This window comes from Corvus kubaryi, unplaced genomic scaffold (assembly GCF_017639235.1).
Source record: "Corvus kubaryi isolate FWS band 111438036 unplaced genomic scaffold, C.kubaryi_AGA036_p1.0 123, whole genome shotgun sequence".
In the NCBI taxonomy this organism is placed as follows: Eukaryota; Metazoa; Chordata; class Aves; order Passeriformes; family Corvidae; genus Corvus; species Corvus kubaryi.
Window position 1 is genome coordinate 313,881 of NW_024580658.1, and position 27,775 is coordinate 341,655.

Consider the following 27,775-nt stretch of genomic DNA (forward strand, 5'->3'; position numbering starts at 1 on the left):
CCACGGAATATCAGCTGGTGTAAAACAAATAACCTGATTCTCATTAGGAGCTGTAGTGGCAGGACAAGGGGAACTGGGTTCAGACTGATAGAGAGAAGGTTTAGATGGGATATTGGGAAGAAATTCCTCCCTATGAGGGCGGGCAGGCCCTGGCACAGGGTGCCCAGAGCAGCTGGGGCTGCCCCTGGATCCCTGGCAGTGCCCAGGCCAGACTGGACACTGGGGCTGGGAGCAGCCTGGGACAGTGGGAGGTGTCCCTGCCCATGACTGGGTGGGCCCTTTAAGGCCCCTTCCAACCCAAACCATTTTGAGATTCTGTGATTGTGCACAAAACCAGTACAGTATTAAATACACAGTTAAAGTCAGAAAGGAGTTACTCATTTTTTTCTCAAGTTACACAAAAAAAGGGGCACTTATTTTGGTAGAAAGTTGGATTCCAGTTCAGGAAGGATTTACCAGCTTGTTGGGAAAAATAAAAAAGGTGTGAGGATCTGCAGTGGTCCAAAAAAAAAAGTCCTGATGGCACTTGCATGTAGATAGTGATGTGAGAATGTCTGTAAAATGGGGAAACCACAAATCAAGAGATAAAATCGTTGGTTTACACATGAGGCTTGGCAGGTGGGTGAAGTGATGAGCTGTTAAGGACAAATCATTCTATTTTCAATTTGGTAAAGGGGGGAAAAAAGCTTCAGTGAAATCCAGACATCCTGGGCAGTTGGAGATGGGAAGAGTGAGTTCCACCAGGGTGGGTGTCTCCTACCATCTGCCAGGAGCTCCTGGCTCCTGTCCCAAGCTGCCACTCACTGGTCTAATATCTTTTGGGCTCAGTAAACTGAGTTTCTCCACAAAGGACGTGGAACCATTCTCATTTAACAGGACTTCAACTGAGAATTTTATGTGCAAACATGTAGGAACTGCAAGATAAGCAAAAATAACAAGTGGTGAGGTGATGATGGAGAGGTTTGAAATCAGGGCTGGTGTGGTAGGGAATTGATGCTAAATTTCTGCCTCCCAGGGCACAGGGTGGGCTCTTCCCTCTCATAGAAAAAACTTTTTATAATGAACTTGGCACAAAGAGCGAGCATTAAAATCAAATCTGGTGATGAACAGAAGTGGGAGGCTTCAATAATGTGAGGGAACTGGAGTATCTTGGAGATTGGATGACTGAAGAGCAAGAAATAGAAATGAGATGAAATGCGGCAGCAGAGAGTGCAAGGATGTGAATTTATGGACAAGGGGAAATTTGTGATGGATACCAAGAGTGTTTTATCGGAAATTAGTGAGGAAGGGAAACTGAGATTTAGTGGTTAATAAAGGATAGTGATGAGCCATCATGAAGCTGTGAAAGAGCGTATCAAAAAGTGGTTCCAAGATCAGCAATGATGCTGTCGAATGAGAGAGGAATTCGACTTGGAACAGGGGCAAAAAGCTACCAGGATGACACCACAAATACAAGGCTTGTATTAAGGAGGGAAAGTGGCTGGATTTCTATTCCAATGCAGTCTGAAAGGCGGTATGATCCGCTCTGCTGCAGATACAGCGCGGGCACAAGGACAAAACCGGATTTTTCCTTTCTGGGACCCGGCCCATGGGCGGGGCCGCGCCGCCGTCCGTCACGCTGATTGACAGCTCTGGGGGCGTGGTCTGGCGCGCCCCGCCTCCTGTGGGGCGAGGGGGCGTGGCTCTGCCGCGGCGCGCCGGGCCCCCGTGATTGACAGCCGGCTCCGCGGGGAGGCGGGGCGGGCGGCGCGGCTGCTCGCGCGCCCATTGGCCGGCAGCGCCGTCGGGTGGGCTCGGCGGCGGCGCTGATTGGCGGGCGGCGGCGGGTGCCGCTGTGATTGGCAGGAGGCGGCGGGTGCGCGGCGGCCGCCGAGCGGTTTGTTTTGCGGGCGGCGGCGGCGGGACCGGCCCGGACGGACCGGGGGGCCCGGGACGCACCGGGAGCGCCCGCGCCCCTCCCACCCCCCGCCCGCCGCTCCCGGAGCGCGGCCGCCGGGAGGAGGCGGCGGCGCGGGGCCTGGGAATGTGGCGGCGGCGGCTCTGAGCCCTCCCCCTCGGCCCGGCCGCCATGGAGCCGCGGCGGTGACAGCGCCGTCCCGCAGCGCCCGCCGTGAGCGGGGCCGCCGCCCGCAGACATGGGTGAGAAGCGGCAGAGAAGCCCCGGGAACCGGGGCCGCGTCATGGGCCGGGCACGGAGGGGGCGGGCAGGGGGTGGCGGCGGCGCGGACGAGCCTCTCGGGACGGCGGCGGGGGCTCCCCGCGGTCCGGGCGGCTGGCGCGGGGCGCTCGGGCCGGTGCGCGGCCCCGGGCATCGGCAGCGCCGCGGGGAAACGGTGCGTTTTCAGGGATTTGGTTAAAACGGTAAAAATCGGTTTACGGAAAACGTACGGTGCCCCAGGCTTTTACTAAACTTGGCCAGACAGAGCCGGCGGGGATCAGCGGGTCGGACTGAGCTCAGGGAGCTCGCTCAGCCTCCAGGAGAGGTTGGCTCTTCTTGAGACGGGAATTGTTGTGCTCCAGCTTAATTGGGGAAATTTTTGGTATTAATCGCAGCTTCGGAGTCCATCAAAATAGATTTTCCTTTATGGAGCTCCCCCGAGTTCTCATTTGCCATTCTTAGCCCAGACAGCAACATGTAAAAACAAGCAAAGGAGTTGGAAGAACTCTTTTTCGAGAGGGAGATGTTGTTATGAGGAGTTGCTATGACTGAATTTGATTGATTAATTCAAATTAATTTGGATTTGGACTGTATGTCCTGTGTAAAGAACTGCTTATGGAGGGGATCTTGTGTTTCCTAATTCCTTTTTCAGCTTAAAGAGAGGTTCTAGAATTAAACTTTTAATCGTTCTAAACCAGAACTTACTCATATTTGCATGTTGGCAAGGGAATCCCTGCTGTTCTAAGTGTGGAGTTTCATGGCTTCATGGGCTATAGCTTTAATATGTCTTCCCTACAACCAAGTTTAGTTTTCTAAGACTCTTCTTCATTTAGTCTGCATGCATGATTAGCTTTTATACTTTAAATTCAAAAAGCATTGCAAATGTTCCTCTACAGCTGCTTCAATATCTCTTTACTCTGCTTTGATTTGGTAAATACAACAAATTCATGCAAATCCATCACTAAATTTCTCTGCTACAAAGAGAGGAATAGTGCAATCCGCTCTGTTTAGAGCAGCAAGGTGGTTCATAAACTTAAAATGGTTTAGAAGTAGGAAGTTGGATTTCCATTAAAGTGTTTTCCGATGGCAGTTGGACCTGTGTTTGTAGACATGTGAGTGCAGAATGAAAAAATACAATTTCATGGACCACTCCACCATAGCGTTTTGTGTATCATGGCACAGCTGCAACCAGATCCCTTTATAATGGGAAAAACCTAAATTCATTCAGCAACTCTAATCAAATAATCTGATTAATAATGGGTAATGGGCTGTATATCACGCTCTGATGTTCTTTAATCTGGTGTTCTGTAACCCACCTGAAGGACACGTGGGGTGGTTGATGTCAGAGTTTGCTGGAGCTCCGGTGGTTCAGCCAGGGCTCACCTGGAGCGGATCCGAGCCCTGCACAGCCGGGACAATTCCTGAGCTTGATTTCCCTGCAGACCCTCCTTGGCAGGCTTGAGAATAGGGCTCTTGGGGATCTCTGCCTCTCTCGCTGTCCCTGTGCAGGGGTGAGCGGTGCTGGCTCTGAGGTGTGCAGGCCCTGCTCGCTCCAGTCCTTCCCTCGATCTGCTGGGTTTTCCTGCCTGTGTCACTTCCTTCCCTTGGCTCACACGCACCCAGTGACACCCGGGGGGAGGGAGCAGGGCTGAGCCTGCAGGTTAGGACCAGCTCAAACCCCAAATCCCATTTTTGTCCTTTAATTTGTGAATGAGAAGAGGGATCCTGAATATATCCTACAAGGGTCAGCCTCCTAGAGCTCTCTGATTTTTCCTCACTCTACAGACCAGGTCATTTTTGATTTCCCAAAGCTGGGGCACAGCAGCATTTTGGTACCACTTAAACTGCCCACAGCAAAGGACTCAAAATGAAACTCTTTCAAAAGACCTTTTTGAGACCTTTAACAGAGACACAGTTTGTCTAAAATTTCTTCATTGCCCCTGGATCTGCCAATCACTTGCCCAAACCAGCTTTGCTGTTGCGGTGGTAGATAACAAATACACAGATTTATTCACTTTTTTCTCTTTTAAACCAATGTGTCATCGTGGCTCCTGCTATCACACCACATAAAACATGATCCTGGGTTAGGGGGGTTCACAGACTTCCTGTTTTTATCCATGTGCAGATACTTTCGCTGTTCTTTGTGACTTTTTTTTTTCAAAACTGTTTCCATTTCTGACTTGTTCAGACCTGTGTAACAAACCACGGATTGGTTGAAGTAAATGCTTTGTGGAGAGGAATAACTTTCTCTGTGAGCAGCAGTTTGCTTTTATCGAAGTTATAAAAATCCTTGAGTGTAGTTTTTAAAACATGAAAAGCATTTCCTGGACAACATCTTTCCCGCACAAAGCAGAACTGTGTTTCCCAGACCTACTGGAGACCAGGCAAAACAGGGTCTCTCAGTGCACTCCAAAAATTGCTTCGTTTTCATTTGTAGCAGCTTCTGCATTGTGTGATTAATGTAACGCTGCTCCACGTGCTTCTCCAAGGCAGTCTATGGAAATTCTCTGTGTGGATGGAAATAAAGGAGTGCTCATGCTTCTCAACATTAAATCCATCACAATGCTGTGTCCTCACTGGAGACAATTTTTCCCTACACTAGCTCAGGTCAATATTTGACTTACTTTATATTTTTAAGAGGTAAATACTCTGTCATGTCCTACCTCATCAACATAGGCATGAATTACAGGATGTATGGTTTAGTAGTAGTAAGACTACTCAGTGTGAGACTACTAAAAAATGTATTATAAGATTCAAACTCACCTGAAGTTGTTCCATCACCTTTGTTAGAACGTGAACTGTTCCAGTTTTATGAAGATAAATAGTATTTCAGTGTTAGAGCGACTGCAGTGAGTGAGATACAGACCTCGCAGGGCACTAACTGGGGTTTATAGAATATCTGGAGTAGGAAGGAACCCACAGGGATCATGGAATCCACCTCCTGGTCCTGCTCAGGACACCCCAACAGTCCCACTCTGGGCCTGAGAGTGTTGAGCTCTAGCGTTTGCCAGATGCTGCCCTTTAGAGTTTGTGTTGTTAATTCACTAGTTGCCTCAGCTAATAAATAAATTCTCTTTGTAGCCAAGCTACAATCAGTAGTAAGGGACACGTAGTTGGCTGGATGTGTCCTCTGTGACACGAGTGACTGAGCAAGCTGGCTGTACACAGCCTGGAACCCGGGATCGAACGCCTGTAGCCAACCATTGTAACCACTGATCTTTGCTTTCCAGTGATGATCCTGTTTAAAGGAGAATTCTTATTCCCAGACATATTCTTTGATTGACTTGATTTCTTGTCATGAGCCCTCAGTTATAAACTGCTTTCATAGCTGGTTTGCTTCTTGCCCAAAGGAACTCTGCCAAGACAAGCTCTTCTTCATCCTCCTGGTATCTGGCCAAACCCAAACTGCGCTGTAGTGGAAAACTTGTATCCCAGCTCTTCCCTGAGTGTTTTGGGTGGTAGGAACCTCAGGGATGTTCCAGGCCATAGGTTGTAGTATTTTGTTGTGCACAGTTTCAGCCTTTGCCTGCAAGGTGACTCCAAGGTTGTGCTTAATACCATCAAAGTGAAAGAGTACCAGTAAATTGGAGGCACTCCAGTAAAGGTAAAGGTTAAACGTTCAACTGTAAAGTTGGAAACTTTAAAAAAAAAAAAAGAAAAGAAAAAGTTGTGCCGTTGCCTACCTGGAACTTTAGCTTCATTCACAGCTGTTTCTTCACACTTTTGTCCCACAAGGGGTTACTTAGTGCTGAGATAGATCCCAGCAATTATTTCCTTTGGCTGATGTGCTTCTCAAAAAGCAGCCTCTTGCTTTGGTTGTGTTACTTACACCCCTCGCTTCTTTCCACACAGTTGGAATGTCAAGGAGTGCTCTCTCTTCTCCACTGCCACAATGTGGTTATTGTCTCATTTGGCTTGTCTTGGACAGCAGAGATTTGGTGGGTTTTGATTTGGATTTTTTTATATTCTCTGCTCTGCGTTCCTTTTTTAAGAGTTTTTCTGTAATTAACACCTTCTGCAGATCCATTGCGAGATTTCTTTTCATTCCCTTCCATGCTCTGGTCTAGGCTTGATGTTTCTGGTTTTTGATGTAACATTCTGAAGTCCACAGTGGATGTATCTCAGATGTTGGGTGCTCTCAGGACAGAGTAAGGACTCAGCTTCCAGTGCCTGAAGGGAGCCTGCAAGAAAGACGGAGAGAGGCTTTGCAAGGGCCTGGATGGACGGGACACAGGGAATGGCTTCAAACTGCCAGGGGGCAGGGATAGATGGGATATGGGAAGGAGTTCCTGGCTGGGAGGGTGGGCAGGCCCTGGCACAGGGTGCCCAGAGCAGCTGGGGCTGCCCCTGGATCCCTGGCAGTGCCCAAGGCCAGGCTGGACATTGGGGCTGGGAGCAGCCTGGGACAGTGGAAGGTGGTGGGACTGGATGAGCTTTGAGGTCCCTTCCAACCCAAACCATTTTGGGATCCTGTGAAACCTAAAATAGACCTGGGCAGAAACTATTGGTTGCAGCAAAGATAATCCTAGTGTGACTTCTGTTCTGACTGGGACTTCTTCACATGTTTCCTCCTTACAAATAGGTGTATTTTTCCCCTGTTTTGCTTCTAACCTTTGGCAGGATTTGCTCCCTGCGTGCTTTACAAGCCATGTGTGTCCCACATCAGTCATCTTTAAGCATTGCAAGAATCTAGTTTGTTATTCAGACATTGATTAATTATTAAGCCAGTCTTCTGCATAAAACATAAGCTAACTGCTTTGGAGAGACTCGTGAACAAATGCACAACATGAAATTGCAGAAACAAATAGTCCCAATGAGTCCCTTTTACAGAGAAATACAGATGCGAGTCAGTCCATCATTTGATGTTCAGCAGCTGTTCCCAGGACAACTCTTCCAAATGCAAGTGATTACCCATCAAACCACTGCCATGAATGAGGGATGAGTGTGTAGCCATGGTGGATTTTTAAAATTAAGTTTCAGTTATTTACAAATCAGCTTCAAAAACACTTATTTAAATTCAAACTCCCCAAAGTGACATATTGAGGGAAGAAAGGAGGAGCTGTTCATATCAGGCACTGCACGCCTGACACACCATTGTGTGAGTAGGGCTGTGACGGCCTCATCTGGTTCACATCACTTCCAAAAGTCCCAATTACCAAAAAAAAAAAAAAAGCTTTACATTCAAAACTAGGGTTCAGGTCCTCCCAGACTCTTTCAGAAAGGGCAGATTCTCCTGGCCATTGTCCAGAGCTGATCAAATCATTGCTTCAAATTCCATGCCTAAGTAATGCCTTAATATCAGGAAGGATTTAACTGGGTGTATTACTTGCCAAGGAAACAGCACTTTATCCCTAAAACCTTTTTGAGTCTTGATATGTGAGACACCAGCCAGCCAATCCAGTGGGCAGGAATGTGCCAGGAGCAGAGTGACAGCATGAGGTGCTGCTTTGTTAGCTGTGGCACAGTGCCTGGCAGCCAAGTGCCCAGAGCAATCCCATTTTGGACAAAACTTCGCTTGGCAGCTTCCTTTACCTTTTGTAATATCAAGGAATTTAGGGTGGTTATCCTTGCTCAAGTAAAGGATTAATTTCCATAGCTTTTAGACCTTCATGCACCATCCGTCACAGCCCAGCTACTGTGCATTTCTGTCCTTTTACATCTTTGTTTTTTTCTCTAAACGTTGCACAAAGTTCTGCTAAATATCGCTTCTCAAAACTCATAGGCAATGGGAGAGAATACTTTAAATTGGTTACATCAGGAATCTTCAGAAAGTAATTCTTAGTCAGTGGAATATACAAGAAAAAAATCAGTGTGTGTTTTTATATTGCTGCAAGGCAAGAAGCCTTGAATTGAACCTGCTGCATTGTACTTTGCCAGCAGACGGTGTTCTTAGTGCTGAACAACTTGAACCTGTTCAGCAGATCTTGAAATCTCATGAAATGGTTTGAATTTTATTCCATCAGCTTGTTCCGAGGGAAGAGAGGAATGTGTTGGGGCAATCAGTGCAAGTGGATTTGTGTTCAGAGATACTCCAAGATGATTCTTTGTCCAGATTTTCATTTCTCTTTCTACTGGCCGTGGTTTGTTCCACTAGCAAGCAAGAATTCAGAGTTAACAGGATATAAAATGGGAAAGAATAGACTTTTACCAGGTTTTCCTTGGCAGAAGCACATCAGTTTGCCCTTCCTAAATGCCCTGTGATGGTCTAGCAAATCTGTCCAAGTTTTACTGTTTGTTGTGAAGCCTTTTGAACAGAATTAGGGGCTGGGGATATTCATTCTCATCCTTACTCTGGCCAGATCCTTCTATGACATTGGACAAGTGACTTAACATTTATCTGTCAGTTTATTATGTTGTGATATTTGGTTAAGTTTGGGCTTTTTTACGACTAAATGAAATCACAGTGTATTTGCAAAGGTCCTAAAAAGGATTGTTGTTCTATGAGCCAGCAGAAAACCAGTGCAGAACTGTCAGAGGTGCAGAAATGCCATGGTTGGTGCTCACCCAGACAACTTACTCCTGAAATTCTTGTGCATCACAGATGAACAAGAGGCCTTGAAGTCCATCATGAAAGACCTGGTGGCACTCCAGATGGGCAGACGTCACCGGCTGCCTGGGTATGACACCATGAAGAATAAAGACACTGCTCACTCCAGCAAACAGGTAATGGGCCAGTTAGTGAGTACCTGAACTGGTGACCTGGAGGCAGAGGGGGCAGAGCAGGTGGACAGAGGATCTGCTGCCTTGGCTCTGTCCTGTGCTTCCAACAGCCAAAGCATCAGATGTGAATTAGATCCTCCTTGGTCCTGCTCAGACTGTGGCAAATATGGTAGCTTTTCTATTTTTTATGCTTTTATGTAAGATCTTATGTATTTTATATATAATATAATATAACATAGTATAAATTTTATATATCTTATATTGTATATGCTCTATATTTATTTTTAAATAAAATATTTAATATATATTACATTATATATGTGTATATATATGTATATACATATATTTGATAATTTGCAACATCTTAGTATACTGCATTCTCCCCACATGTATTTCTTATGGGGTTTGGTCTGCCCAGCTAAAAAATTTAGCAAGTAGCTTTCTGATTTCACAGTCATATTTCCATTTTTTAAAGTGATTTTATTGTTTTTTAAAGAAAAAGCACAATGCCAGCAGTCCCCCCCTCTTGGGCAGCCCAGCAATAATGAACCAGTGTGCCTCTGCAGTGGAAGAAAAAAAAATTCCGGTGAGAAAGCTGGTTTCATTTCCATATTAGCAGTTATAAATTAGGAGTATGTCTTCAGGTTGTGTGCAGTGACTTTATGGATTTCCTTTAAGCAGGTGGGAGGCCAGGAAGGCTTTTCTTCCCTGACTCTGTCCTGATGTAGCAGTGTGTGCACATTTGTTGTAGGGTCAGGACAAGGGGAAAAGGCCTTAAGCTGAAGGAGGGCAGGGTTGGGTGGGATATTGGGAAGGAGTTCCTGGCTGGGAGGGTGGGCAGGCCCTGGCACAGGGTGCCCAGAGCAGCTGGGGCTGCCCCTGGATCCCTGGAGTGTCCAAGGCCAGGCTGGACATTGGGGCTGGGAGCACCCTGGGGTAGTGGAAGGTGTCCCTGGCCGTGGCAGGGGGTGGGACTGGATGGGCTTTGAGGTCCCTCCCAACCCAAACCAGTCTGTGATTCCCAAGGTAATGAGTGGTGGAGTCGATGCTTTGAAGTCTCTTTAGGTTCGTTCCACATTCCTCCAGACTTTTCTTGGAGAAAACGATGGTATTGATGTTCTGGTAAAAAGGAAGGACAGAATAATGCAGCTTTGTCTGGAGATGCTCAATGTCATTTAAATTAAATGCTTCAAAGCAAAAGCAACAATTCTAGTCAAGAATTGTTTGTCCATTACTGTAGTTCAAAATTAAATCAAGTTACTGGCAGCAAGACTGACATGAGCAGGAGAAGTTTCCTATGTCAGTAAAATAACTCTTCTTGGTTTTATTCCTGTTACAGGTTTAAGCTTTTTGGAGCAGGCTTTGAAGTTCATGTCTGTCTTCCTTATGCTTTGCCTGTTCACAATCTACTTGTTCAGCTGGATCTGGGATTTCCTTGAATGTGTTGGACAAATCTGTAGATGAAGTAGTACAAAATCCTTTCCAAATCACTTTGAAACAGAAATTCAGAGATGGCTTAAGTCAAAATCTGTAATTGTGATTTATGATACCACGTCACAGAACTGGAACACTGAAGTGCTAAACTTGGATTTGCCTTTTTAATCATCTCTGAGGACAGTTTATGCAAATTGCTTTAAGAAGTGGTGGATTCACTGCTTTCAAGGGAAACTGAAAGCACTGGATGCTTAACTCCTCTAGGTTCTCTCTGAAATGGGAACACCAAGATCACTCTGAACACCTTTTCTTAGATCTTTGATAAGTAGACATGAATGGGCAATGTCAGGTCCTTTTGGAAAAATCAAGCAATAAATGCCAAAGTCCATCCCCTTTTTCCTTTTACTCCAAATTACAGGCTTCGAAGCAAGCAATGGAGTTGAGAAAGTGGCTGTAGTTTGCTTGGGTACCAACAAGTTAGAGAGGTTTCCAAAGAGCCCTGGGGATCTTTTGGTGTTGTCTAATTTCAACTGGTGAGAGCTGTGTCAGTTGGCTGCTCCAGGGCCTAAACCACATCTTGAGGTCAGAAATTTAATATGAAAAATGGTTTGAATTCCATTGCATCCAAACTGTTCTGTTTAGTTCCTTTAGGCTGTGCTACTTAAAATAGTATAATGTTAAAACAAAACCAGAGCCTTACTTTCCTGAAAATCCTGATATAAAGCAATCATTGCTTCATGCAATGTGTCTAAGAACAACTTTTTGATCAGGAGTTGGCTGGTAGACATCTTTTATAGGATGTTATTCTGTTTGCTGCATTGTTCCTTTACTGCTCAATTCAGATGAGTTCCCCAGAATTTGTTTCATTTTGGAGTAATTCTGGACTAAGTTCTTTGTCTTCCCACATCTAAAAAAATGCCCTTTAAAGTTAGGTGTGAATGACCCACCTGCAGCTGGTTGTTGCTGGCGTTGGGAAGGTCATTTTCCCTGGTCCATGCTGTCCCTCCAGCACTGCTGCAGGAATCCTGTGTCCTCCTAGGGCCTCCCTGGGTGCTTTTGAACTGCATTCTTGACCACTGGGCCTGCCAGAAACTTCCTCCAGCTAAAGAGCATTTCCTGGCCATGTTTTTTTGAAGTTCCTAGATGTATGATTGCCTATTGTCTGAGGCTTTCACAGATGGCTTAATCTATTCCAATCACATAAATTGTGCAGCAGAAATGATGGAGTCTTATCAGAGCAGATTTTTCCCTTTTATTTTTGTCTTTCTGACCTAAATTGGGGTTTGAACTTCGATGTCCAGGGTTGAAAGTTCAGCTTGCTGACTCTTCCATGCCACAGAGCATCTTCTGAGTTTACAGTGACTGCACAGGTTGCACAGTCAGTGCTTTTAACCATCCAGATGGAGGTAATGACCCCTTTGATGAAACCTTAGAGCTTTAAAAGGTGACACAGAATCAGCCTATTTGTAACTCAGCTTGAGTTCCAGGGGCTGCATTTTTGCAAAAGCAGAGATTTAGTCCGTGTCTTAAGAATAAAGAATAATAAATTGGAATAAAAATTAAAAATAGGAGTAAGAATAAAGAATGTAGCACATTCTCTCTCTCTTTTTTTGCCATGCATGCTTTGAGCATGCTTAAAGAAAATTAATTTCAGATTAATAAGCAGTTAGGACTGAATTTCAGATTATTCCCATGCAGTGTTAAAGATTAATTTTCTTTAAAGTTTATTTCAGTGCCCTCTGTTTAAGTGACAGTTTACAAAAATTACATCTTAGTTTTTACCCTTTTCCTTCTCTTTCTCCTTCAGCAATTTCTCCATTCCTCACATGGTGTGTTCATGTATCAGCCACGTGTTTCCACATCTGCTTCAGCTTCCGTGGAGAAAGTTAAAATATTAAAATCATGATATGATGCTTTTGTGTGTGCCAGAGTTTGATTGTGAGCTCACCTTTTGTTCTTTCTCCTGCAGAATGATGTCAGAATAAAGTTTGAACATAATGGGGAGAGACGGTAAGTTGGCCTTCACTGCTTTGGATCTCTGCTTAGGAGAGTAATTTAGTCATCAGTAATTTAGCTTAAATATTTTGTTGGCTTTGCTTTCCTTTTTCCTGAATGAAAATCACACAGTGAAGGCAATAGCAAACAGGTCACACACAACTTGGTTATTTTTAGAGATCAGTGTGTCATAAAACACTGATTTATTTCCATAATATTTATTTGTAAGTGAACTGCAGCATTTTTAAAAGCTGTCTGCCCTGAAATAAGTTCAGCCTGAAAGTCTTATTTCAGATGTGTTCCCATTTCGTTTCATTTAACTAAAACCAAATGAAGCTGATCAAATTAGTGTCATTCTTTTCTAGTTTCTCACTTCCTGATGCCCTGTCGTTATCACTGCCCTGCTGTGATTGAGCAAGAGATACAAGGGAAGATTTTTTTTCACTGGTGTAAAAGCTTCTTTGTTATTTCCTCTGATATTTGGTTTTGAGAGACATTCTTTTACAAGAAAACCCAGAAATAACTGAAATAGCAGTTTCAGTTTTTACAGCATTGTTTGCAATGGATAAATTTGCTGAAATATTTCAAAGTAGGTCTCAAAAAGCCTCTTACTTGCCATCAAATTGAGAGGAGCTCTCGAAACGTTTATTGACTGGTGGCTGTGTGAACACTCAGGAAGGCTCCAGGCTTGTCTGGGGTCTCTGAGTCTGTTCTCACTGAGGGAAAAAGAGATCTTGATGCTGGGTTATAATGTCCGTATTTTGGAAGATATTAATTGGGTTGTAAGCATGAATGTATGTGCCATCTTCACAGCCATCTTGTGGGAATCCTTTGGTTTCTCCCAGGCCAGACAGTACTTCCCACATGAAGTGGTTCACAGTTTCATGATAAAATGCAAATTTAATGTCAATGGTACAGGAGTACAAGTTGTCTGTAGTGATCCTCACAGCCTGTTCTAGGAGAGGTTATTGGCTGAGTTGTTGAAGCTCTTCCTTTGTCAGATTTTGGGATTTCTGTTAGGAAAGCAGAAGTGTTCTTTGTTGGAAAAGCAGGCTGTGGAGAATAATTTCTACTCTTCCTCAAAACTTGAACTGTTTCTTTCACTGAAATCCTACATGATGAATTCTGTCACTGACTTTTTGTGCTGAGAGAGAAATGTGACATGTAATCATCTCTGGGATCTGCTTCCTCCTTTGTCAGCCAGGTCTGCTCAGCACTCTCCTGTGTCAGGGGCTTTCTCGGGACGACACCAGAGCCACAGTGGGACATGTCACAATTTCTTGTCACACCGTGTCAGGACAGGGGAAGTCGGCAACAAAATCCTGTCACCACAGGCTTATCATCTTGCCTGTCTGCTGGGTGCATTTCACGTGGCATGGAGCTCAGGGGGGCAGAAGGGGTTTTTTTTGGGGTTTTTTTTTCCTAAAATGAAAAGTTGATTGTGTGTCAGTCTGATTATGCAGTTGTGCTTGCCTGAATTCCCTGCTCCCAGCACAGTGTGCAGTTCCAGACAGGGAGCTTGCCCCAGAATGTCAGTGTGTGTGCTTGGTTTCACGGGCGCTGCCAGATCTAACCACAAATATTTAAGGTGGTCAGGCAGGAATGGGCTTCTTAAACCCTGCAGTCCAGGATTTTGTGTTACAGGAGTGCACAGAGTTTTTAAACTAATAGAATTTGTGGCACCTGAGAACAGCTCTGCTTTTGAATGCACTGAGTGTAGAATGGGAGCCTTTATAAGGGACTGAGAGCTGCATTGCATTCGTGTGGTGCCAGAGCACTGTAATTTCATGTATGGGTTTCTAGGAATATGTAGAAAATGTTATTGTGGGCTGCTTTTTAACAAGGACAATTATTTCCAAATAGCTGAACATTGTAGGTCTGGTAGCAAGATAACCCTTCATGGGAAGGGGCTGAGGAAGCCAACTAACACAAGGGTTATTTAAAACAAAAGCTGCATCTCATGGAAGGATACCCAAGGCTGATGAAGCTGTATTGATGGGTGGATGGATGATTGGGAAACTGAGCCTTCTCTCCAAAGCACAGGTTCATTACAGAATCACAGAATCCCAGGATGGTTTGGGTTGGAAGGGACCTCAAAGACCCAGTGCCACCCCCTGCCATGGGCAGGGCCACCTTCCACTATCCCAGGTTACTCCAAGCCCCGACCAACCTGGCCTTGCGTGCTTCCAGGGCTGGGGCAGCCACAGCTTCTATTGCCCCTACAGAAGGCCACTCTCCCTCCCTTTCCTCACAAACTCACGTGAGATAATTCAGGATTTCACTGAGTTGCCTCTGAGCAAGACAGGTCTGGAGTTTCCATAGTCCACTCAGTAACTTGGAAGTGCAAACAGTCCCTTGATCATTTGTAGTGTGCTGATGTAGCAAAAGAAATAGGAAGAAGATATATATAAATAAACTGAAAGTTCTTTGGTTGAAATTGATTTTTTTTCCTAGAAGTTAACTAGCAAAAATTGCATCAGAAACAGCACTAATCTTCCAATTGAGGACAAAAAGTATAACCAGATATTATAATAGTTCATGTGTGAAGAGGATCTTGGATTGTTTAGCCTGGAGAAGAGGAGGCTCAGGGGAGACCTTGTTGTATCCTGTTATTTCTGCCTTGTGACAAGTTTGTTAATTGGTGCTCACAATCCAGCTCTTTGTGGCAGTATCTCAGCTGTGCCAGAGCAGGTGGTATTTTTTAGGCCAAGGTGCATGGGGCATTTGTATCCTGTAATGTGAAAGACATTTATTCAAAAAAGGATACTTTTCTGCCCAGGACAAAGGGATTCTATTTGAAATCTCCAGCTGAGTGTTGCATTTTGGCAAACTCTATGGAAATGGGCCAGAGATCAGTAATTCCTTATTGAAATAATACATACAAATTTAAATTTGAAAGGTTCACTACCTGCTTGAGGATGAAAGGAAACCATTCAAATGTGGGTTTAATGGTTCAGCCATCTGATTTGATTGCTTTATCAGGTGTATCTCTGAACTGAGTCAGTGATTTTCTTTCCTCCCAGGATTATCCCATTCGTCCGTCCCGTGCGCTACGAAGACGTGCAGCAGAAAGTGAAAACAGCCTTTGGGCAGCCCCTGGACCTCCACTACATGAACAACGAGGTACTGAGCTGTCAGTGGTCTCTGGATGATGCATCCTTTCCCCATCACAAATTCTGTACCCAGAAATATTAATTTTTGGGTCTTCCTTTAATACAAGCCGGTGTTGAATCCCTGACCCAATGGCAAATGTGCTGATCCTGATAAAGCATCTCACTGCTGTGTGTGTTGTACAAACATCAGCATCTTGTTCCCTTGTTCTGGTGTTGCTTAGGACACTCTCTTAGGAAAGTAAAAAAAAATATTTGAAGTATTTTGCTTTCAAAAGCAACTCTTGCAGGCCAGTCTGTGCAGTGAGAGGACTGTGGGCACTGCCATTGGGAGAGGAGGTGACACAGGGAGCAGCTTTTGTCACTGTTAATAATCAGAAGTATTTTGGTGGCTTTCTCATCCTGGACACACTGGCTTTTCCTTGTTTTTGGGGTTTTTTTGTTGTGGTGTTGCCCTAATGAGAGAGATACAAAACCCCAATCACCAGAGAGAGTAGGACAAAAGTGAGAGTTCTTTGTTAATAAAATTCCCATTTTAAGGTGTGAGTGGGCTGTAAAATAGAGGGTGTCTCAGCCTGATTTCATGGAGTCTTAACAGCAAGTTTTAAATTCTAATTTGATTCCCTCTTTCAAAGTCTTTATCTTCTTCTTTCTACCTGAAACCGAATTTTCACTTGATCATTAGGTCTGGATTCATAAGTATTCTGAGACCGTTTTCTCATCAGAGAGTCAGGGGCTGACTTGTTCTTTGCAAACAGCAAATCCAGGTAGCAATTAATGCAATTAATACTTTCATGGGTGGTGCTTTAGAGGATAGGGTCAGCCGTTTCTCTGACATGGGAGTAAAACCTCATTAAAAAGGACAGTAAGACAGTATTGGAATGAAAATTTGTGGAATAACTGAGCAACCAGAATCCTGTTTCATATTCTGGTATTTTTCTAATGTTTGTTCAAATACCTAATGTAGAAGTAGACTTTTTTTTTTCTGTCTTTTCTAATGATTTTTTTCCTGTTCTTTACTTTGCAGCTCTCTATTCCTTTGAAAAACCAAGATGACCTGGATAAAGCTGTAGACCTCTTAGACCGGAGCTCAAATGTGAAAAGCCTGAGGATACTATTGCTGTCCCAGGACAGAAACCATGTAGGTAACAACTTCTGGGACTGCAGCAAAATGAAGGGGTTTACCCCTCAAGACTCTAAAGCAGGATGGCAGCATTACCTGGGAGTAGCAGGGATTATAAAATCACTCTTCCCAGGTGCAAATGCATGTGTTTATCCTCTTTGCTTTGGCTCAGCTATAGGTGTCTTTTTGTGTTGGGACTTTTTTTCCTGGCTTTAGCAGCTGTTTGGGGGCTAAAACATTGCAGCTTTTTAAGCTGTCATGTGAAGGCCATTTTATATCGAATACCCAGTGGCTGTAGGCAGAAAACACTTGATGACATGTGGAATTATTTGGCCTTTGGAGCACAGGCTGTCCTTGAAGAAAAGCCTTTAGCACTTTTTTCCTGGGTGAGAAGCCTGGGGACAGCTCCCAGTGATTTTTCAGCTCTGTAGCCCTGATGCACTGAGTCCAGCCTGACTCTGTGGAAGCTGAGTTGCCTTTGCTAATAGTGGTGTATTCACACCTAAGATGAATTGGTTTGTGTCTTGGTTCGCTCTCATCTACCACAGGTGGCTGTGGCAGTGAGTATCAATGTACTTTGCTTTTTTCAGCAGAAAAGATCATAATATGAGAAATAAATCTTTTAAGTCAAGCTCCCAAAGATGCCCATTTTGGACAATGAATGAACTGCAAGCTGAAGAGGGCAAAAAGAGTCAGAAGTTTCCCTTATTCCTGATCTGTGACTGGAAAACACAGTTCACTCAACCAGTATCTCTATTTTTTTTTTTCTTCAGAATTAATCTCATGCAGCTTTTCAAGCCAAAGACCTCGATAGCTTAGATACTTGTTTTGTTAATTACCACATTCTCCTGAAGAGTGTGACACAAAAAGCTGCTCTGTTGGTAGTAGCTTGTCAGTCTGGAACGTTCATCCCTATTCAAGTTCTGCAGGCTGGGAGCTCAACTCTTGAAATAATCACACCTGTAATTCTTGGAACTGTCATGATAAAGTAAATGTACTTCTAGCTGTTCTTTAATTTGATGATCCATGGTAATGGAAGTACAAAGACCTTCAGGAGTGTTAACAGCCCTTTCCCAAATGACTGGGAAGGTCTAAGAGGGGATGATGCTGTTCCTTGTCCTGTGCCCTTTCCCTGAGCATTTGTTGCTGCCTCTTCTGAAGACAATACTTGGAAAGAAGGTCTTTGGTCTGACCTGGTGGTCTGTGTTGTCAGGAAACATCCTGCAAAAGGTGGCCTCAACTTTTGGTACAGCACAGTCAGACAATCCTCTTTCCCAGCCCTCTGTTGATGTCAGTGCCTCCAGGCTGCAGCCAGCTGTCAAATGATACCATCTAACTTTGCATGACCAGTAAAACACTTGGTAAATCTCACCCTGCACCAGCCAGTAGCCACTGCTGGTGTTGTCCGTTTATTGGCTGTTTTTTCCTCTTTTACTCAAAGCAGAAACAAACAGCAAAGCCTTCAGTAAGTGCCACTGTTTCCCCCCCCTCTCCTCCAACTTCCTCTGCTGCTCTGAGTTGCCTGACAGGAGAGCCCTCCGTGGGATAAAGCCCACAAGCCTGAAGGAGGTTTCTTGGCTGCATGATCTCATCCCACTGAGGGAGCGGGAAGCATTATTTTCCTGAAGTACAGGATGCAGATTTTGTTTTGGTTGTGCTCTTTTCTTTTTCTGGGGATGGAAAAGTGACTTTGGCACAAATGTCTACAGAAAGCAAATGAACTTTACAGCAGTAGCTGGGTCCCTTGTACCAGGAGCCTGTGTTTGTGAGCAGCATTCAGATTAATTTTCTTACGTCTCTTCCTGTGACTCGTTTCTTTTCTCAGTCGGTTCACGCCTGTTGCCAGTCTTTTCTTTATGTTTAGAAACCAGTGGGGAGAACTGGTGAAGTTGGAACACCTGTAATACCAAAACCAGACTGTTCATCAACGGGGTGACCTCTGCACCCTTTATCCAGCTCCCATGAACCTGCCCAGGGTGGAGGTTTATGTGATTTAAATTAGGCTCTCTCCCTACTCTTTCAAGTGTATGTACTTATTCAATGAGCAGCCATTCAGTACTTTATTACTGAATTAAAGTTTTTGGAATAGTCATGCCTTGTTTGCCTGTCATGTTCAAATAATTTTCAGAAATCAGAATTTATTTCCCTGAGGTGTCTTTGGTTATGTTCTTCTCAAATAAGATAAATTCTGTAACTCTAAGAGGAAGGGAATATTACACCTGCTTGTAAAACAAGGTGTGTTGGGTCAAGGTTAAAATTGAAAGTGTCTGTAGGTATTGAGCCCCTGCTGTAACACAGGATCTCATTGGCTTGGGGGAGGTTCCATGTGTCTCATTCCTCTTCCTGCTTTGAATGAAATTAGGGCTCTGTGGAAAAATGATCTTTAATTAGATAATAGCTATGTAAGTTCAGGGAAGGATGAATAAATTCATCTTGGCATCTCCTGACTGTTGGTGCTATTAAACTCCAGAATTTGTTTTCACTTAGTCAGTCTGAATTATGAATTTACTTTTTAAAGGCTGTGGGGAGTCAGGTTGCTTCTGAAACAGTGCAGGATTCAGAACTTGTCTCTGCTGGCCAAGGTGGCTGATGGAAATTGTGGGTCCTTCTGTGTCCTGGCCTCAGGGGGGGACAGGAGCCCCTCGTGTTTTACAGGTACCTGGTGGTGCCAGACACTGAGACCTGCAAATCATGCACTTGAGTTGAGCTGCACAAGAGCTTGTTCCAGTTCTCTGACTCCTGCTTTACACCATAACTGTAAACCTTGCTCTTTTGCTGCCTTTTTGTTTGTGTTTTCTGAATTAATAAGATTTTGGGCTGTGGAACTGTTGCTCAGCACTTCCTTGGTACTAAGCATAATATATTTGAAACTGTGGTCAGGCTGCTCGAGCTCCTTCATCTCACTTCATTTTATTTTATTTTAATTTATTCTTTTCATTTTACCCAGCAGACCAGTTCTTCACCCCATTCTGGACTGCCCAAGCAAGTCAGGATTAAAACTTCCCAATCTGTGGGGGATGTGAGCACACCTTATCAGCAACCAGAACCCAGAAGTAGGCATCTGTCTGTCAGTGAGTATTTTTGCTACTTCTGCATGTTTTTGTTTGTTGAAATGTATCTTTGGGCACTAGTGTTTATGGTACAGCATTTAGGAGAGCCATGAGAAATTGAAAGGTTATTCTAGGACAAGGCAGTTCATTTTCAAAAGCTCTTAATATGTTTACAATAGAATGTTTCAAAGTTCCTTGCTAAGTTGTGGAACAGCTGAGGAGCTGTTAAAGGGGATGTCCTAAAGCCAGAGCCATTGTGGTTAGAAATCTGGAAAGCTGATGTGAGTCCATTAAGCTTTTTATTTAGATTGGCAATTTCAGTTCATGAAACCTAGATTTGATTTTTTTTATGTCGGGCTTTGGAATCTGTCCTGACTTCTGTAATCAAGCATTTTACTCGGAATTACTACTGTATATCCAGCTAGTGTCCTACATTCTGAGTTGCCTAAACTTTCACTCTTGGAGTTATCAGGTGAGTAGAGCACAAGACAAAATCAGAGGTGCACAAAAGATAATGAAAAAAATCAGAGTAACATGCACCTTTGTCTCATTTCTTTGGGTTTCTGTTAGTTCAGTGAACTCCTGTTTAGGGGAAAGGTCCATGTAAGACTTCTGTAATTTTTATGACTTCCATCCCTGGCAGATTTGTGTTATTTCTCCCAATTTCTGTGTTACAACCTTCTGTATAACTGTGCAACACAAGTCAAATGTATTCTTGAAGGATGCTCAAAGCTGTTAACCTTTATATGAAAAACTACAACATGTAAAACACCTTCCAGGACTTATGGGCCCAAAAAAGTCTGTGGTTTAGGATTTGGCTCCTTGGTGTGAAGCTCAGTGAGCAGTGAAAGTGGAGGAGGAAGGTGAGAGTGTGAAGGCCAGAGCCTGAAATGCTGCTCTGTGTAAAATATTTCTGCTTCAGAAATGAGAGAAGGTAAATTTTGCTGGAAACAGAAGCAGAGGATGACTCTGTTTGTTACAACAGCTATTTTGGGGCTTGTCAGAGCTAATGTCTCAGAGCACAGGTGATGGGAGTCACGAGGGCAGCACCAGGAGCTGGGAATGTCAGAGTTGGGTTTGTTTGCAAGTTCTTCTCTGTGGCAAAGGAGTGCTTCAGTTTCATTAACTCTGTAAACTTGAGGCAGAATAATTACATGATTTTAGATCAGTATTTGCAGTGCAAAATATCAAATAATAAATAAAGATTAAACCACAACAGTCTCCCTACTGGGGGGCCCAAACCAGAGTTGTATCCACACTATTCTGACCAAAGGTAACTGGGAGAATGAGCTCAGGGAAGGACTTGTGAACTAGACCAGTAGTTCTCAATGTGGGACTTGTCTAACAAACCTGTTGTATCCTGTGGAGAGTTTGCTGATCCCCTTCTGTACAGTTTGTTTTTATGAAGCAGCAAACAAAGAAGTGCTGAAAGCTTGTGAAGTACGTGGCTGAAATGGGGACAAAAAGACTTTTCCCATCCTTCCTAGTTTGAAGTTAATATGCATAAAAAGAGCAGCATTCCTTGGTCCTGAGAAGGCAGTGGTATCCATGCATGTCTGAACACCACATTTCTTTTTTAACAGACAAATTGAATGCCAAAAATATTTTATTTAAAATATATCTCTCTCTCTCTCTCTATATATATATATTTCTCCTTTACTGACATTCTGAGGTATTCAGATAATGGTGCCAAAGCCAACAGACTATAGCGAATGTCTGTCATGGATAAACACGTAACAAGTAGTAAGGGGCCCCTTCTATATCCCAGTTACACACTCTTTCCTCCTATCCCAGCTTATGGATAATTTCTGAATAGCTTGTCATTCAGCAGTCAAGGAACCATTAGTTTTATTTTCTGAACATGTCGTACTAGACTGTCACATTATGAAGAGGTCCAGAAGAGTTCCAGTTCTGTCAGAGGTCTGCTGGTAATTTGGCAATAGCTCGGTCTTGCATCCATTTCTTCTTCCTTCTCTTTTCCTACCTTTGGTTTGGAAAAGGAACGTGCCCCGTTTCCTGGTGTTTCAGGCATAGAGACTCTCCAACTCGTACCATGTCATGCATTTAAAGTCCAAAGCAGTGTTCAACAAAAGCTTTTTGCAAGCAGGAGAGGGACCTGTGTGGCTCCTGAGCTCCAAAGGGCCTCAAGCCTGCTGTCACCAGTTCAGAGCTTTGGAAGTAAAGATAACTTTTATTTAAAAGAGAAAAAAAAAAAGAAAAAGTTGCTAAGCATTCTGGCAGGGCTTGTGTTTTTTCCACTCACTTCCTTTGATATACATGGATTTAGTGCCAACTTCCTTTTCCTGCCCAGGGATGGGGCCTTTCCACAACAGCAGCTGGGCCAGCGCCAGCGGCCCTGGGCTCGCTGTGGCCGTGGCACGGTCGGAAGGAGTGAAAGTGCTCCCAGGGCTGGGGAGCCACGCACGTTCTGGGGTTCTCCCACCCGCTCCACATGGCTCCCGACAGCACGGGAGCCCCGAGAGCTGCTGGGGGAGTCAGGTGGTAGCTCTGAGCAGTAGTAGACTGTGGACTTGACAGTCTTGGGCTTAATGATCTTGGAGGTCTTCTCCAACCTTAATGATCCCATGATTCTGTCAATCTCCTTTTGTTACGTAGTTCACCCCCCTTGCACTCTAAGCCATGCCAGCATTGTTCATTTTCCTTCTGCGGCCCCTCAAAGGTGTGTGCTCTGCTTTTCAGCCCCCTCAAAGGTGTGTGCTCTGCTTTTCAGTTCACTTCTCCCGGCTCTTTGCCTTTGCTCTTTTATGACAACAACTTCTACAGAAAATATTTTCCTTGGGAGAATATTTGCTGATCTTTACCCATCTATCCTAGCACCTGAGTACACACAGTTAATTAAAGACAGTGTTGTAAGGAGCACAGCTTGAGAGCTGATCTTCACCTGCTGCCTCCGACTTCATGGGTGACCTTGAGCAGATTGGCTGGACCACAGCAGTTCTTGGAGCTCACAGTGGGAGTTGGTGGCAGCTGCAGGTGGATAGGTCACTGCAAAAGGGGGATTTTTTCTTTCTGTGTCTAAAGTTTCGTCTTCTTTGAGACTTGCAAGGAAAAAATAAACCCTAAGGATGAAGTTTCTCTCAGTAGGTAGCACAAGAGAAACTCTTTAGGTAGTGCCACTACAGATGATTAAACTGTTTTTCTCATCCTTTGGCCCCTAAACATACTTTCTGTCCTTCAGCTATCTCATCCAATTACCAGGAATTGCAGATTAGGCCTCCAAAACAGTGGTTTGGCCCAAACTAACTGTAAAGTTTGATTTTTCATGCAGTAACACAGAAACTGGGGGTTATATCCAAAGGTAGCAGTGCTCCCATGGGATACTGAAATTGCTGGGTGTCAGTATAACTAGCTCAGCTGATAATGACCAGCAGGAATGTGCTGTCACTCAAAGGAAATTACCGTAAATTTATAATTAAGACAGAAGAGTGGTTGCCCTGACAAGTGTTTTGTTTAGTGGAGATTAGCAGTGGAGCTCATGCCCAAAAGCCAGGGATTCCTGGAATCCCGCCTTCCCTGAGGTGCTGAAATTATGCTCAGGAAGCTGAGCAGAAGAGGTTAGAAAGAGGTGTCTGCTTTGTCGGGGGCTTCAGCATCAACCACGTAGCTTCTAAAACATCAGTACAGGTGCACATCAGACAATTTGGCTTTCCTGGTTCCACATCAGTCCAGACCGTAGGGCTCACTCTGGAATTCCTGTGGTCACAGAGGTTCGGTGTTAGAGGAGGTGCCTGGGCTTTGTTACACGGGCAGTGTCAGCCAGCAGCAGTGTCAGCCCTGTCCTTGTCCCAGGTTCGCAGAGCACGGGCCGGAGCTCGCCTCCGCCCGGGTACGTGCCGGAGCGGCAGCAGCGCATCGCCCGCCAGGGCTCCTACACCAGCATCAACAGCGAGGGCGAGTTCATCCCAGAGACCAGCGAGCAGTGTGTGAGTATGAGCATCAGGGTGCAACCTGAGTCCAGCTGTTAAGGGATTCTGCTGGGATCTGGGCCCTCTTTTTCTTTCCCAAATATTCACTGGTTGTAGTTGCATCAACACCATTAGGTGGTGAGGCACAGGTTGTCCAGAAAGGTGTGGCTGCCCCATCCCTGGAAGTGTCCAGGGGCAACCTTGGAGAGCCTGGTCTAGTGGAAGGTGTCCCTGCCCATGGCAGGGAGTGGAATTGGATGATCCCTAAGGTCCTTTCCAACCCAAATCATTCTGGGATTCTAAAAGGTGCTGCTTTGTGCATTTGAACAGCTTCAAATTGTAGCTGTGTGAGCTCAAAGCCTTTGTTGGGCTGCCAGAAGCAGTTGCCTGTTCTGGGCATTGCCCGTCCACCTCTGACTGAGCAGTTTTGGTGCTGTCACACGTGTGACAAGGTTTCCTATTACCACATTTGTGTGACCCTCTTGCTTTTGAAACTCTGCTCTCCATTCAAAAAACTGGGAAGTGAGGCCAAAGGGCAACTTGCAGGTGGAGGCAGCAGCACCAGCAGAGACTGTTCCTGGAGCCAGTTGGGATCAAAATGCAGCACAAGGCTGGCTAAAGCTTGCATTTTTCACAGCAGAGTCCTTCAACAACTAAAGCAGTGCCTCAAATTTTATATTAACCTAATTTTTGTGGGAGATAAAGGAAAATTGTACATTTAAGTAGGCTTAGACTCCCTTCTTCAGCTGAATGTCCTGTGGGCAGGCAGTCGTGGGCTCTGCTCCTCTGGCACAGCCTCTCCTGGGCCCTGGACTGCACTGATGTTGCTGTGTGCTTTCTTGTGTGTTGCAGATGCTGGACCCTCTAAGCAGTGCTGAAAACTCAGTGTCAGGAAGCTGCCAGTCCTTGGACAGGTGAGCGGACAGGTACAAATGTACAAACTGGTGAGAACGTGCGTGCTTAGATGGAAGTGCCAGTTGTACTTACCTGACTTCCTACCTATATCCCAGTGTATTTCTTAAAGAGCATTGACTGTGTCCTAAGGCTGTGTTATTTTCTGGCACAACCACAGACCAACAAACTGGTGCTTCAGTGGCTTTATGTTATAAATACAAAATTCTGAAGCGAGCAGCCTGTGTGGAGCCGCCTCTCTGAGAACATCTGGCTGCAGGGTATTTAAATCTCTTTTAGACAAGGCTCTACTTGTTCATTTAAAAAATAAAAGAACATTAAAAAAATACCCCAAACTATTTTAAGGTTACAGAAATAGATCATTGCACTAGATTGCTCTGTTCTGCGAGATACAAAATGAATTCCAGAGGTAAACAGGGCTCTTTCTTTGATGAAGAGTTTGTCATAGGTTGATGCTCCAGATCTTTTTCTTCCCTTTCTTTGCTGACGGTGTTGCTTGAGGTGCTGGTGGGCAGCCAGAGGTTCTATTAACTTGAATAGCAACTGTGGCTTCCCAGCACCTGTAATATTGCACTTCAGCGTGTTTTTAAGATTCCTTCAAGCTCATTCCTGTAGGTACCATATGCTTTTATGTCAAGCACTTGAGGTATGGATTTGTAGTTGTTCACTTCCTCCCGTTTCTGGAATCACAAGGAAGCACTTACAGTTAACTCTGTGTGTGCATGCATTTATTTACTGAGGGAGCGTTGCTGATTTGTTACCTTTCTCTCCCTTTTCTCTGCCCTTACTGAAGGAGGAGAGGAAATAAAAAGCCTTCCTGGTTATTTGTTGTAGGAGTGGGCATCATCTGGGGAAGCTGCTGTTCTTTGTGTGATGGGAATCTCCTTTGGAGTCTAAAAGCTGTATCAGGCTGCTCCATGTATGCTGGGTAACAAAAAAAGGTGCCAAGAGCACAGCTTTGGCACAGATTGAGTTTGTGTAATCTCTTAAGAGAGGTTAAAGACCTTGTGCCAAGTAAGGGGCCATACTTAGGCTTTGTGGAGGAGCTCTGCTTGCTGGGGAGAAACGTGAGGGTTGGAAATGGGATTGTTTGTTGTGTGTAAGCTCATCTGCTGCTGGAGAGAGGAAAGTGCACCCAAGTTTTCACGAGAGGAGTTCTTGCCCCTTGTGATGAGTCAGAGGGGCAGGGATCTCCATTCTTTACTGCCCTGTGAGCACTGCCCTGCAAGTGATACCTTGTTTTCCTCTTCCTCTCAGCCTTGGTTTTAGCCTTCCACTTCTCATGTCTGAAGGAATCACTGAGTCTTGTACCACAGACTGGGGAAACACTGAATAAATGGCTCAAAGTGCACAGAAGGGCTGAGTACCCACACTGGGGAATAGTCTGGTTAGCTGGGGCCTTAGCCTGGCTTTAGCTTTGCAGATGCAGTGTGAAATCTTTGCAGGGACAGGGATTTGAGAACCCAGTGTTCAAATGTATTTGCTTATATTTAAAGCCCTTGTAGGTTTTGCTCTGGTAGACAGCAAAACTTATTCTTGCCTTCTTTCTCTAATAGTCCTTCTTTTCGGAAGTCCCGGATGTCAAGGGCACAAAGCTTTCCTGATAATAGACAGGAGTTCTCAGGTATGTCTTTGGCACAAAGGTTATTTGATCCAGACATTTTCTGCTCTTGGCTGGCCGCCCTCCCTGCTTGCTGGGATTGTATAAATAGAAGAACTGGGGCTGTGTTGATGGAAAAGCTATGGAAGTTATTTATTGCCTCTTCCTAAAAACCTGCTGTTACAGGAAAATTCTGTGATTAGAAGTTATATTTTTTGAAGGAACCTCACTTTTGTCTTTGCTTCTCCTTCCAGACCGTGAGAATCAGCTCTACGACAAAGCAGGCAAAGGTGGGACCTACCCCCGGCGCTACAACGTCTCCATGCAGCACAAGGACTACAACGATGGTGAGTTGGTCTCAGACCTCCCATTCCGGGCTGGAAAAAGAAGGTGAGGCAATGGCAACCCCTACACGTGAGTGTAACTCCTAGCTGGAGAGCCTGGAAGTGCCCTGGTTGTTGCAGTTAGTGCTGGGCTTGTGCATGATGCCACATTTTCATGGAAACCCATGGTGGTTGTTTGTAATTCTTTGTTTTCTTTGTAATTCATTGTTTACTTTGTCCTTTCTGGGGTTATCCAGGCTGAGTAGGGAGTTGTGGACATAGTTGTTAGACTTGGCCCTATATAAGCAGTTTCCTACCACAGAGATTCATTATGCTTTGCTAATTTGCATTGCAGACTTGCTTCTGGGTCTTTTAAATATAGCAGGGACTTAAAGAATTACATCTCTGCTCGTCAGATGGCTTTATGCAAATTAATCTCTCAAAATTTCATGAGGTGCAAGTTGGCACGATCTTTGTTTATGGTTTTTATTTGCAAGTCCAGGCACGTTATCTAGAAAGTCATTTTGTATGTAGTTGTTTACAAAACTTGGAGCTTGTGCTCAGAGCTTGTAAAGCAGATTTTTCCTTTGGGAGGTAAGTTTAGATCTTACAGCACTGAGGGCATTGCAAAGTGTTCTCTGCCTTCTGCTTTGGGAATGATCCAGAGCTGTACTGAGCTCAGGCAGCATCCGCCCTGAGGTGTTACATTTTTGCATCTCATCTGGTTGGCTGTAGATTCTGCTCCATGGGAACAGAGCAGGACATGGGATTTCTCCCCCTTCTCCCCGCTGCTCAACCCTCAGCCATTACCTTCCACTTGCAAGCATTTATTTTAGAATGTTACCTTTTCCCCCAGGCCGGAGGACGTTTCCGCGGATACGGCGTCACCAAGGGAATCTTTTCACCTTGGTGCCTTCGAGTCGTTCCCTGAGCACCAACGGGGAGAACCTGGGCCTGGCCCTGCAGTACCTGGACCCCCGGGGCCGCCTCCGCAGCGCCGACAGCGAAAACGCGCTGGGAGTGCAGGAGAGGAACATTCCCACCAAATGTAGGCACTCGCTGGCTAACGGGGGAAATGCTCCCAGGTTGTGGGCAAGGAAGGCTCTCAGGGTCCCAGTACATTGCCATAACCTGGCTTTAACGAGCCCTTAGAACTGCGTCGTTCCCTGGCTCTGCTTTGAGACTTGTTTATCACACCCACAGGACAAGTCTTTCGCTTCTCAGATTTCTTCTGGGAGCTGGCCTTTGCTTTAGAAAGCATTGCAAATTCAGCTAAGAAGTAAAAAAACTTGCTTGATCTAGATGATCTACAGGGTTCTTAAAACAGTCAGACAAGCTTGTTTATTTTCTTGCTACATTAACAGTTGTAGTCAGGCTTTTGGGTTACAGTTATTCTACTAGCTGAGAGCTGTATGTATTTCACTTGCTCCTTAGTGAAGGGTTTACTTCTGTATTAATGGCATCCTTGAGTTGTTTTGTTGGAC

At 44.7% G+C, this 27,775-nt stretch overlaps 1 protein-coding gene across 2 annotated transcripts in view; it reads left to right on the top strand.

The window, feature by feature from the left end:
• Positions 1–2,010: 2,010 nt before the first annotated feature.
• Positions 2,011–27,775, top strand: part of MAP3K3 (mitogen-activated protein kinase kinase kinase 3) — a 37,241-nt gene continuing 11,476 nt past the window's right edge. Inside the window, exons 1-12 of one of the 2 annotated variants that reach the window (XM_042051075.1) lie at positions 2,011–2,139; positions 8,700–8,821; positions 9,315–9,404; positions 12,222–12,262; positions 15,271–15,370; positions 16,385–16,498; positions 19,428–19,551; positions 23,341–23,474; positions 24,309–24,370; positions 25,925–25,992; positions 26,223–26,315; positions 27,148–27,339. In XM_042051075.1, the coding sequence (XP_041907009.1) occupies positions 2,136–2,139; positions 8,700–8,821; positions 9,315–9,404; positions 12,222–12,262; positions 15,271–15,370; positions 16,385–16,498; positions 19,428–19,551; positions 23,341–23,474; positions 24,309–24,370; positions 25,925–25,992; positions 26,223–26,315; positions 27,148–27,339 (1,144 nt within the window). In that variant the 5' untranslated portion in view covers positions 2,011–2,135. The remainder of the gene's footprint in view (positions 2,140–8,699; positions 8,822–9,314; positions 9,405–12,221; positions 12,263–15,270; positions 15,371–16,384; positions 16,499–19,427; positions 19,552–23,340; positions 23,475–24,308; positions 24,371–25,924; positions 25,993–26,222; positions 26,316–27,147; positions 27,340–27,775) is intronic. The other variant, XM_042051150.1, reaches the window with a different exon arrangement.